At 39.1% G+C, this 13,695-nt stretch overlaps 1 protein-coding gene across 1 annotated transcript in view; it reads right to left on the bottom strand.

Moving 5' to 3' along the window:
* Positions 1 to 13,695, bottom strand: part of FAM81B (family with sequence similarity 81 member B) — a 61,972-nt gene that overhangs the window by 17,235 nt on the left and 31,042 nt on the right. Inside the window, exons 6-7 of the mRNA XM_073801946.1 lie at positions 10,902 to 11,020; positions 390 to 519 (exon numbers count right to left, since the gene is read on the bottom strand). Of these exons, the coding sequence (XP_073658047.1) occupies positions 390 to 519; positions 10,902 to 11,020 (249 nt within the window). The remainder of the gene's footprint in view (positions 1 to 389; positions 520 to 10,901; positions 11,021 to 13,695) is intronic.

Here is a 13,695-nt window from a genome sequence, read left to right as displayed (position 1 = left end):
CCCATTGCAGGGATGTAACGTGATCAACTGACATTAATGCTGAACCATTAATAGTATTATAATAGCTTCCATGGGAAATGCCTTTGCTTATTCTCTCTAGTTACACAGCCCTTGAGAAGAACCCAGAGAGTAAGGAAATAATGGCAACAGTAGAATCAAGTAGCATATGCTTACAAGGGGCGTCCGTTTTGGAACATCGGAGGCACTCATTCAATATTTGTTGATTACCCTGGCAGTACTCATGGTGTATATACATGAGCTGTCGTATTTAAACCTTTTGGAGGAGAAGAGTTCTTTTGAACAATTACCTCTTGACTGAGCTTTTTGATAAGCTATAATGATCTTACTTCCGGCAGTAACACGTAAGAGTTCCAAATATTTTCAGTTACCTTCATATCCAAGTTTTTAGAAACAGTTTCTAGGGCGGACATGAGCTCTTGTATTGTTTTTTCGAGTCGCTGGTGCTCGTGCCTGATGAAGTGAATGTCTCCAGAAAGCTTCATGATGCTGGAATCACATCTAGTGGCAAGATGAAAATTGATTGTGAGATTGATAGGCTTATACAATTTTTAATACTATAGTAGAATCCGTGCATTCATTTGATGGCAAAAGTTCTAAAGTTCTTTGAATAGTGAGTTGGCAGGTGTAGGAGCATATACAGAAATCTCCCTCATCTTCCTCTTTTTTTCCAGAGGGAGAGAAACCAGGTTGGATAATGATACATTGGCCCAAATCAAAGCACTGAGATGGAGTAGATGAAGACTTTGGGGGAAATTGGGTAAAATTTTAGATTTTTGGCCTGATACGTTAATTCAGTCATAGGAGTTCCAACAGATTTTGATGTTTTGGGCATTCTCCCTGCTGCCCATGGTTAGGCAAAATTGAAACTTTTTCCTCTTCTACATTGTGTTCTCAGTCCTCTTTCCTCCCTTTAGCCTCTTCCCTTGGCTCCCAGACTGTCAGTTCTCCTTTGGCTAAAAGAAGTGTCCCAACACACCAAAGTCTTCCATCCCATCGTCAAAGGACAACATCCTTTCTCTTAGCCCCAGTGAAAACTCGCGCTCCTTGAGTGGTGTCAATCAAGTGTTGTCTTAGGTTAGGACAAAAATAATCCACACCAACGTGTGTATTGAGCTTTGGCCCATTAGGCGGCATTTGGTATTTCCAGGAAGGAACCCTGGTGAAATGGGGTTGGAGTTCACATTAACAATCTTCCCAGCATGTCAGGGAACCCCACCCACTATCCCAACTCACGGCCTCCCTTGGGAGAGAACAGGTTGCATACTGTATTACCAGTTTCAATACACTCATATTTGCATGAAGGATAGGGCAGAGAGCGCTGTCGTGTTGTGTCTTTTGTATATGGGTCACCAGAGATCACTTTGAAGTTTGTCATTCTATAAAATAACTGTTTTGACTATCATCGAGTAATATTTATTAGGAATTATATTTTCATATTGTCATGCTAAGTGCTATAAATATTGTTTTATGACTGTCAACATTTTTTAGGCTCTAGAAGTGAATTTCTTAAGATTTTTGGTGCCAAAGTTGAGCCAAAGGTGAGCTAAGGATGGTAATTTTCCTGAGAAACCTCTTGAAAGGGATACCAGATAAATGGTGAGGGGTGGGGAGACTGCTGGGAGGAAAAATTAGGAAGTATTCTGATAAAAAAAGGGAGCACCAAAGTCATGGGTGAAAGCCATTTCACACGTTTGTATATATAAACTGTTATTGTCAGAACAACCTCTACTGTTGGTTAGAATATTCTTACGTGAGTTCACATTAAGACACCCAAAGGCTACACGGGAGTAGTTGCTGCTGCCCCCTCTCCCTGCCGCCTCTCACCCAGCGCCACCTGCTCCCACGCTCAGGGACCGCTGGTCTGTGCGTCGTAGGCTAGTGGTTGAGGATTTAGTCAGATAGATGCGTCTTTGAGTCTGGCCTCTACTACTTCCTAGGTTTGTGACCTGGGACAATTTTCTTAACATCTGTAAGTTTCAGTTTTCCTTATCTGAGAAAAAGGGATAACGATGCTGAGGTCACTGCATGTAGCTGCACAATTTGTCCCCTGCACAACTCCAGGGCATGCCAGACATATGGTGAGGGGGACAATGTGAACAATGTCTCCCGTAGTGCTGTGTGCTCAGCTTTCCAAACCATAAGCGGCTGTCTTGAAGGGTGGACCTGCCTAGGGTTATTGAAGGATGAAGGAGGTAATGAATGCAAAATGTTTAGCCAGTGGCTGGCACAGAGGAAGCACCCACACAGGATCAGCAGCTACTGTTTATTTCCTCAAATAAATAAACAGTTTAGAGTTGCCACCTTTTCATTCTTACCCCACCTCACCAGCTTAACCCCACACGTTGAAGTCAAGGGTTAGTGGTTTTTCAAAGCTGCACTCCATATTTCAAAAGGAAGTTTCTCTCTCTCTCCTTTGAAGTGATTTTATTGTTTCTTTTAAAATAACACATGCTCATTATAAAAAAATTACACATAATACAAAAAGAAAAGAACAAAGAAGAGAGTTAACATCATCCCAAATTCCACTTTTCAGAGATAGTCATTGCTAATATTTGGTTATTATTTCATTCACCATTATACAAAATACACATATTATATAGATATGATGTGGGGTTATATGTATATATATGTATATATATTACACATGGAGAGAGGAAGAAAGAAATATAATAAATTAATTTTAGAATATTAGGATTATAGGTACCAGTTTTAGTTAAAAACCTTACATTGAATTTTTTTTTTTTTGGTACACGGGCCTCTCTCACTGTTGTGGCCTCTCCGGTTGCGGAGCACAGGCTCCAGACGCGCAGGCTCAGCAGCCATGGCTCACGGGCCCAGCCGCTCCACGGCATGTGGGATCTTCCCGGACCGGGGCACGAACCCGCATCCCCTGCATCGGCAGGTGGACTCTCAACCACTGCGCCACCAGGGAAGCCCCCTTACATTGAATTTTAATTTAACCTAAGGAAAGGAAACTGTAGTGAAAAATGAAGAAATTGCTGAACTTCAAATATATATATATATCTCCTCACTACAAGAGCTATTTCTAAAGAATGAAGTTATAAAAAGCTAACATAGATTGGAATCATTATACTTTTTACAACTGCCATTTCAACTTTAGACATTATCTATTGGCCATATGCCAAAAAGTGAGCAACTAAATGTTTATATCCTTGCTCTTTCAACAGTTTTTGTTAATACTTTTCTATTTTAAAAATAACAGTTTTTATGACATTTACAGTGCGTTCTGCAACTAAATTTCCCACTCTTATTGAATCTTCATTCTATATTTAGATTCTATGTTCAATGACAGTCCTTTAAAACTATGATTTCTTATCTGAAATCCTTATTTTGATTTTTTTTTGGCTGCGTTGGTTCTTTGTTGCTGCCCGTGGGCTTTCTCTAGTTGCAGTGAGCGGGGGCTACTCTTTGTTGAGGTGCTCAGGCTTCTCATTGCAGTGGCTTCTCTTGTTGAGGAGTGTGGGCTCTAGGTGCATGGGCTTCAGTAGTTGTGGCATGCGAGCTCAGTAGTTGTGGCATGCAGGCTCAGTAGTTGTAGTGCATGGGCTTAGTTGCTCCACAGCATGTGGGATCTTCCCAGACTAGGGCTCGAACCTCTGTCCCGTGCATTGGCAGGCGGATTCTTAACCACTGCGCCACCAGAGAAGTCCCCCCTTATTTTGATTTAATTCTTTGGTTGGCCAGATTTTGTCATCCAGATTTCAAAAGAAGGATCCAGGAAGTATTGGAATCTTTACATTCATGAATACTTGAGAATGTCTGTTCTCTTATACTTGAAAAGTAATTTGGTTAAGAAGACATTATCGGGTCACTTTTTCTTTTGTTCAGAACATGATAGACATTGCTCCATTCTCATCTGGCACGGTTTGAGGTGGAGAAGTCTGAAATGACTATGTTTTTTCATTATTCTTTTATGTAATCTGTTTTGTCTACCTAGATGTCTAATGATTCTTTTTGGTTTTTCTTTTTTCTTCTATTGATTCTTTATCCTTGATAGTCAGTAACTTCAACCAGGTATCTTGGTTTAATTGTTCTTATGTACATTTTTCTGGGGTTGCAGTTTTCCTTTTGATCTACAGATTCAAATCTCTTGTTTCAAGAAAGCTTTCTCTCTTATAAGCATAAATATTTTTTTCTTCTGAAGAATTTGTTCTTTTTCTTCTTTAGGAGCTCCTCTTATGTCTCTATTGAATGAGGTCTTTGTTGTCTTCCCTGTACATCATTTCTCTAACCATTTTTATATAGAAAAGCATTTTTGTTTTGTACAGTTTGCTCATGCCTTTTTTAAAAAAATAACTTATTTTCACTTGTATGTATCCTCTTTTGGGGACTTCTAAAGTAGATTGAACCCCTGTAATATTTTAATGTTTTCTTTCACCTATCCCTGAGCAATTCCAGTTTATCTATCTCCTTTTGTTATTTGATAATCTCTTTTGGGGGGGGGACCCTTTTATCTCTTATTTTTATCAAAGTAAAACATGTTTATAGTTTAAAAGTCAATAATAACAAGAAGGCTAATAACACACTGCAGTGGTTCTTGCCTCTGCCTCTCCCTACTTCTCTCAGTTCCTCTCCCAGGAGGCAAGAGCCCACCTTCACCCACACTCTCAGAGGTGCCTGGCCCAGCCCTCCTAAGCCTGTGAGAGGTCTGTGGTATAAAACCCGGTCATTCTCAGCTTATCCCACAGCTTTAAAACTGGTCTCATTACATCTGCTCAGTCAGCTTCCACATGTCTGTCTGTCTTCTAGGTTCCAGTGTTTCTAGGCTGATATCCCCTGTTTGTGGGTTTATGTTTTAAAGGGAAAACTCTTTTTTACTGTAGACTTAGTGGGGCTTTTGGAAGGAGCAAAATGACATGCGACAGTTCAATCAGCAATCTTCTTTTATCTCTTTTGTTTACTCTTAATTTCTTTGAAACCAGGAGAACTTTAATTTGAACTCTTCCTCTGTTTTTCTGGGTAATTCCTGTCATGAGATATATTCATCAGTCTTACACTTTTATCTACCTATGTACTTATCTATCGATCGATCGATCGATCGACGGTGGTGGTGGTTTTCACGCACAGGCCAGATTCTTCCTAAGTCCCACTTTCACATCTTCCTGAGATTCTGGCCACTGGCCTATGACTGAGAGTATATATATATATATATTTTTTTTTTTTTTAAATAATTTTTATTGGAGTAGAGTTGATTTCCACTGTTGTGTTAGTTTCAGGTGTACAGCAAAGTGAGTCAGTTATACATATACATATCTCCACTCTTTTTTAGATTCTTTTTCCATATAGGTCATTACAGAGTATTGATTAGAGTTCCCTGTGCTATACCGTAGGTCCTTATTATCTATTTTATATACAATTGTGTGTATATGTCAGTCCCAATCTCCCAGTTTATCCCTCCCTGCCCCCCTTACTGCTAGGTAACCATGAGTTTGTTTTCTACATCTGTAACTCTATTTCTGTTTTGTAGATAAATTCATTTGTAACCTTTTTTTAGATTCCACATATAAGCAATATCATATGATATTTGTTTTTCTCTGTCTGACTTACTTCACTCAGCATGACAATCCCTAGGTCCATCCATGTTGCTGCAAATGGCCTTGTTTCATTCCTTTTTTATGGCTGAATAATATTCCATTGTATATATGTGAGTTAGTGTGTGTTTGGTGGAGAGAAGATCACTTCCTCTACTCAGCCTTATCGTTATCAAATCTGTTGTTTCTTTAGGTCCAGGGAAGAGGGCACATCTCCCCATTTTCTCCTCAAAAACCAGATTGGTGTATCTCACAGCAAATCATCATGATAGAGTCTTTCATGTGATATTATCGCCTCCTCTCCTTCCTCAGCCCGTTGCGCCCCAGCTGGTTTCTCTCAGGCATGAAGTGGCAAGAAGGGAGGCCCCAGATGATAAATAGCACGATTGCATCTTCAGCTCTACCCACTCTGCTCTTCTGTGTTGCTGACCTGAATCTCTCAAGGGACATTTCCTATCTCTCCTGTGACTCACCCCATCCCCTAGGTAACATTGCTATATTCAAAATATTTGGTCTATGCCTTTCTGAATTATGCCTCTTGATTTGGAGGAAATCATTATGTTTAAGGTCTAAGGAGAACACTATCAGTCCAAACATCTCAGTATTTGCTAAATGTGCTCTGTTTGCGGTTCGTGGTTATGGCAACTTCCATGTTCTAGTAAAGATGAAGTTTTTTGTTTTCTTCCTTTTATTTTTACTGGCATTGAGATGTCTCAAGTGGAGTAAAAATATCTTTAATGAGAAGTCCCCACTCTTTTCAAAAGTTGACAGTATCCAAATAATATTGTTATTGTTTCTCCAAAGGACATGACTTATGCTTTTAATCCCACATCAACACAACATTTTTTTTTCATCTGCAGATCTGCCTTGGGGTCCCATATAGTCAAGTGTGGATAGAGGGTTGGCCTCCTCTGGCTGCTTCTACAGATTGTAAGCCGTCTGTGTGGCTGCCTTTTACATACCTGCCTTTTTCTTTCTTTGCACATGAGACTAATCTATCAAATACAGTACAGAGTGTCAAAAGCAGGCCAGACAACTTCGCGAACCTCATCTCATTGGAAGTATTTGCTTTTAAACTGCCACTATATTGGAGTGGAAAATAAGATATAAAATTCAAAGCACATTGTTGTTATCAAATATTGAGTTTGATTTATGAAGCAGTAAAAGGTTTGCTAGGAATTATGTTAAAATAATCAACTTAGGACTTCCCTGGTGGCACAGTGGTTGAGAGTCCGCCTGCCGATGCAGGGGACACGGGTTCGTGCCCCGGTCCGGGAAGATCCCACATGCCGCGGAGCGGCTGGGCCCGTGAGCCATGGCCGCTGAGCCTGTGCGTCCGGAGCCTGTGCTCCGCAACGGGAGAGGCCACAACAGTGAGAGGCCCATGTACCGCAAAAAAAAAAATCAACTTTGTCTCACTTATGCCAAAACGCTAACTGGAATTAAGGTCAATATATGTGGGAAAAAAGTAATTAATCTGCCTCAGCTGGTCCATGGGTCACTTGCCTGCAAAAATACGGAAAAGAAAAAATGGAAGTGTGAATTTAAATCTCATGGGTTTTAGCCAGAATCTGTCTCAAATCACTAGATTTAAGAAAGTTTCATAAAAGGGAGACATTTCAAGGAAAAATAAGACCTTGTCCTAAAATCACTGCTTCATATTAAAGGGGAAGGTAAGTAAGCAATCAGAGAGCAAGTTGGAGGAATAGGGGGCTGTTGATTTTTCCCTCCTCCCTCAGATGCACCAAATAACCAGCAACATGTGGATCAAGTCCTTCTGAGTAAAATTCAGAAACTTGTTTAGAGACTTCTACACATCAGGCAACTAATACCCACATCAAACTGGGTGGAAAAAGTTGAGACACACCCATGCCATAAGCCCCATCCCTGGTGCAGCACCTTACTGTTGGGAGGAAACCCCCAAATCCGATTCTCCATGGGGAGCAAAGGGTGTGGACCATACATCTAGCTGCCACCCAAGAGACTGGCTCCCAAATCACCTAGCCCTGAGACCCGATGGGGCTCATCTGTGAGTCCCTTGGGATCACAGAAAACAAAGAGGGCGTTTTAAATGGTCACATGATTTAAAAAAATGGGCAAAAACCTGAACAGATATTTGTCCATAGATGACGTACAAATGGCCAACAGGTACATGAAAAAGAGCTCTATATTACTAATCATCAGGGAAATGCAAATCAAAACCATATCACCTCATACCTGTTAAGATGAGAATTATCAAAAAAATAAAAGATAACAAGTATTGGTGCAGATGTGGAGAAAAAGGAATCCTTCTACACTGTTAGCAGGAATATAAATTGGTATAGCCATTATACAAAACAGAATGGAGGTTCTTTTAAAAATTAAAAATAGAACTGTTATATCATCCAGAAATCCCCCCTCTGGATACATATCCAAAGGAAATGAAATGAATACCTGGAAGAAATATGTACTTTCATGTTCATTGCAGCAGTATTCATAATAACCAGGATATGGAAACAACCTAAGTGTCTTTGGATGAATAGATAAAGAAATTGTGATACACACACACACACACACACACACACACACACACACACACACTCTCTCTCTGAAATTTTCAGCCTCAGAAAAGGAGACATTGCCATTTGCAACAACATGGATGAACCTGGAGGACATTATGCTCGGTGAAAAAAGCCAGACACAGGAGGAAAAAACTGCACCATTTCATTTATATGTGGAACCTAAAAAAGTCAAATACATAGAAACAGAGAGGAGAACAGTGGTTATTAGGGGTGAGGAGGTGGGGGAAATGGGGAGACGTCGATCAGGGGCACAAAGTGGCCGTTCTGTAGGCTGCATAAGTCTAGAGACCTAATGCACCGTGTGATGACTACAGTGAATAATGCTGTATTGAAGAATGGAAATATGCTAAGAGAGTAGATTTCAGGTGCTCTCATCACACACACATAAAGGTAACTCTGTGAGGAGAAGATATGCTAATTAGCTTGACTATAGTAATCATTTTAGTATGTATATGTATATCAAATCATCGTGTACACCTTAAATACATACAACATTTTGTAAAAAGGAAACAAAAAAAAGAAACTGGAGCAGAACAAAAATAGTTGCACATCTTTTCCTTGATATTATTCCATTCATCTCTTGGCTTCATCTGAATCTGTTTGTGACTTTGTCTTGTACGTAAGAGAGGATTTACAAGAATGAAATAGTAGGGTCTTAAGTGGTTTGCAGAAAAAAAACTAGTTGAAGTGTCATCAGCACCAAGTTGAACCAAATTCCAAATTCCATTCAAGAGATTTTTGGTGTTTATCTTCTTTGTAAAATCATGGCACATCTAAGTAGGGTGATGGGTTTGCTGGGGTTTGTTTTATTATCTTGCTTCATAGCTTACCCAAATATTATAAAGATTCTTTTCCATGTATCAAATATTATAGAATCAAATATACAATTTTATATATTTTAAAATATGTATACATATAATATATAATTATATATGTATATACGTATGTATGTTTATGTTTGTGTATATACACATACATGCGGCGGGCCGTTTCCGACCGGCAGAATAACGAGCCGCCACACGCAAGATTCTTCTCGTATCACACTTTATTGGAGCACAGCTTGATTGAAGAAAGATGGAAGGAAGACCCCGCAATCCTATAGCAGTCTGCTTATATAGGGATTAAGAACATGTGTCGCTCTGTGATTGGCTTTCGCCGATGGTGCGATTTGTGAGCCAGCATCGGATAGGTCACTACTTTAAAACCTCATTAGTATACTTAGCGCAAGCGCAGTGGCCACAGGAAGGATGACTCAGCTTATTTCAGCTTCCTGCCGCGTAGCAGTTAGCTGACCGCGCCCTACACATACACACACACATATGTACTAATCCTGTAGATTCTGTTTTCTGAATGTCTGTTACGTGCTCTGGACTTGCACGGCCAGTGCTTTCGTTTAGACATTTCTCACCTTGATTGCTACAATAGCTTCCTTTCATCTTCATGCCTTCTTTCTGTACCCCACCAGTTTGGCTACTACTAGAAGGTCACTAAATGTCATCCCCTTACTTAAAATCTTCCCATGGCTATTTATAACTTTCTACATAAAGTTTAAACTTTTTACCTTGGCCAAAGATCCTCATCACCCAACTCTGGACCATTTCTCTAGCTTCATCTCCCAATCTCCCATCTCTCCCTAAGTGCAAATCCAAAATAACATAACTAAAATACTCTTCTCACAGGTAGCCCCTGAACATGTCACAGTCATTTACCCCTCAGTTCTTTTGCACATATCTTGCCTCCTATGTGAAGTGCCTTTCCTTTCCTTCCCTGTCTAGTTAACTGCTACAAACCTTTCAAAATTCATGTCAAGTGTCACCTCCTCCAGGAAGCCATCTTTATGCCCCCATCTGATTTGGATATTCCCATAGCACCCCAGGCTTTCATTATAGTGGTCACCTCATTGATTTATGTTTTCCCAGGTAGACTTTGAATTTACAGGAAAGGGACCATGTTGCTGAAACCCTGAATATTAGCACACTGCCTGGCATATAGAAGTGTTTAATACTTTTTTTGTCGTTGTTGTTGAATTGAATGGACGGATAAACTAGAAGAGGTTTGTCTTAGGTGTTAATCACCTAATTATTATTGGTCATTAATAATAATTATTGGTCATTAACACTTGAGAGCAGATTAATGAGATGAAGGTGGGGGTATTTCAGGAGAGAAGAGAGAGGTGCTGGCAGAAGATGTAAAGGTGGAAAGGTGTCCACGCTCAGCCACTCACAAGTCATCTTTCATGTGTCAACCAGAGTGGTCCTGCCATTGTCAATGCCTACAAATTTTTGCTGAACTGTACACCATGAATTCTTCCAACTTACAAGTCTCATACAAAGGATATCATTTAAAATTTTATTCACTTGACCATTAAATCCCTTTTGCTAGGCTTCTATATGTAATTATTGTATATTTTAAATGTTTTAATCACTAGATTTGATACATCTGGGGATCTTGTGTGTGGTTTCAAGGGTATGTCTTTGTATAGATGTTGGCATTTGGACAGCTGAGGGCTGTAAAGACAATACTTGTCATTTGCAGATGAAACCAAACGGGGCATTCTGTATGAGAGGTCCTTTATAGAACCCTTGGATCTCACAGGGAGCATGAGGCTTTCAAATTTCATGATACACTTTCAAATTTCATGATACACTTTCTCATCATTTAGCTTAAAGGCAGTATCTTGTTTTCTACAATATGGGACTTGTTTAGGGATGAGAACTCAGTGGCCAGCAACTGACCACTAAGCATTAGTTAACACGCTTCTTCTCACCTGGCTACTCTTCCTCGAAGATCTCCAACTCCTTGAAGGTGTTTGGTGTTTAGGTCCTGTACTGCAAAATTAATTCCTGTGGCTGCCACGTCTCGAGCTTTTATTTGTTCCTCCAACATCTGCAATATTTGAGTTAAAATTCCCATTAATTTCCCATCAGACATGATAAGAAAATATCATTTAAAGTAGAGGTTACAAAATTGGGTGCATTTCCTAGTTAGGCTGATAGTATAAGTGAGTGAGAGGGTCCTGTATCGGAGAGAAGCCATCTTTGCTTTATTTGAGGGAGATGGTGATGGCGTTGAGTCCTGCCGATTGTTGCCAGGTGGGCATGATGGTTCAACGATGTCTCAACAGAAGCCAGAAATCCAGATTTTATGTTAAGTTTCTCATTTTAAAATATTGACGTCTTATTTAAATTCTTTTACAGACACCATATGGGCCAAACAAAACATATTTATTGTGTTATTATGGCCATGGCCATCATCGACATAAAAGCTTTTCACAAAAACCTCTTTCAGAATTGGTGGTACAGTTTAGAAGAAGGAACCTTTCATATGGCATCAAGCAAGGCCCTTTACAGATTGAATCAGAACCACAATGAAGCTAATACAATTAACACAAGCAAATCTGAATCAAACTGTTTCACATACATGGAGTGAAAAACATTTATTGTTTTAGATTTTTTAGAGAACATGAGAAATGTATGGCTTGAGTGTGTTCAGATTTTGCCGAGTATCCTTTGTCATGCCTTCATTATGTCTTGGTGTTCTGAAATGAAGCTGACTGTCCTATACCACCAGGTCGGTGTTCCCCCAAACAGTGGGTTTTAATTTTTGGCATTCATACATAAAAATTAAAAAATTTTGCTTGTCTATAGAAAAAATTTATATCTTGCTTGACATTCAAACAAATTTCAAAGTAAAGACATAAAAATTAATTTATGTTTACTCAGAAAACCGTTTAGAGGATAGGAAAACACAACCAACTTTTTGATTTACCGAAACATTAAAGGTTAATTGCTATAGTTTACCAAGGCCTGAACCATGTTAAATTTGTGATTATGAATTTTTGGAGGAAAAGAAGGAATTTTATAGGAAATGAATTATAGAAATTTCAAAGACTATATACAGAATCTTACCCATTTGTAAACTGGCAGATTGAGACAATCCAAGAACAAATATAGCTTTAACTGGAGACGTAAAAGTGTCAAGAACACTAGCTAGAGGTGTTTTTGTTTTAGCTTGTTTGTTGGCTTTTGCATGCCTATAGGTGTTTTAGTTCGTTCGGGCCACTATGAAAAAATACCACAGACTGAGCAGCTTATAAACAACAGAGATTTATTTCTCACTATTCTGGAGGCTGGAAGTGCAAGATCGGGGTGCCCGCATGGTTGGGTTCCGGGGAGAGCCTTCTTCTGGGCTGCAGATTGCTCACTTCCTGCTGCATCTTCACATAGTGGAAGGAGCCAGGGAGCTCTGTGAGATCTCTTTTATGAAGGCACTAATCCCATTTATGAGGACTCCACTCTCATGACCCAAATACCTCCCTAAGCCCGCCTGATACCATCACATTGGGCAGTAGGATTTCACATATGAGTTTTGAATGCGGACACAAATGTTCAGACCATAACAGTAGGTGTTGTTTTGCTTTGTTTTGTAAGGAATAGTGATAAAAAGGAACTTGCCCTATTAAATAGTAAAGCATTTTGTAAAAACGAGGATAAGTAATTGAGTGTAGCTAAATAGCTGAGTGTAGCTAAATAGCTGTGTGTAGCTAAATCAATCATTGTAATTTAATGAAGATCTTTGTAAATGTAAGAAAGAAATATGCTATATATGAGACTCAAAATCCCTGGGGAAGGAATTTCACAAATGCTGTTGAGATTTTTGGTTACTTATTCAGAAAACAGTTTAGATCCTTACCTTACACCATACATGAATATAGATTTTAGAAAAAAAAAGATTTAGAATATTAAAAAAGTTAAGCCATAAAACTAACAGATAATAGAGATTATTTCATCTTTGAAATTTCTAAAGGAAATTTCTATTCTTGAAAGTAATGAGGGAAGTCACAAACCAAAATATTGGAACATTTAACTTTATCTAAAACTTGTAAAAAACAATATAAATATAATTAAGATATAAACAACCAACTGGAAAAACATTTATGATAAATGTTACTGCCAAGGGTTTCAATGGTGTGTTGCAATCATTTATACACCTGTCCTTGAGAGCCGATTGTGCATGTACATCTCTTCCCATCTTTGTGTTTAGTAACATCAGTTGGTTTTCTAAATCAATCATAGTGAGAGTATTTACACCATGGAAATAGGCAAACACTATAAACCAGGTATTTTATCCCTCAGAAAAAAAACTGATTGCTGATTGTTAAATATTTACCAAAGCATCACTGCTTATTATTCTTTTTTTAAAATAAATTTATTTATTTATTTTTGGCTACATTGGGTCTTTGTTGCTGTGCACGGGCTTTCTCTAGTTGTAGTGAGTGGGGGGCTACCTTTGTTGAGGTGCACGGGCTTCTTGTTGCGGTGGCTTCTCTTGTTGCAGAGCACAGGCTCTAGAGCGCAGGCTCAGTAGTTGTGGCACATGGGCTTAGTTGCTCCGCGGCATGTGGGATCTTCCCAGACCAGGGCTTGATCCCATGTCCCCTGCATTGGCAGGCGGATTCTTAACAACTGTGCCACCAGAGAAGTCCCACTGCTTATTTTTCTTAATAAAAAAAACTCATAAATAAAAACTAAAAAGCACTAAAATCCAAAAATACAAATTGG

This window comes from Tursiops truncatus, chromosome 3, assembly GCF_011762595.2.
Source record: "Tursiops truncatus isolate mTurTru1 chromosome 3, mTurTru1.mat.Y, whole genome shotgun sequence".
NCBI lineage: Eukaryota > Metazoa > Chordata > Mammalia > Artiodactyla > Delphinidae > Tursiops > Tursiops truncatus.
Note: the sequence above shows the minus strand (reverse complement) of the source record. Positions and strands in the feature narration are given on the sequence as shown.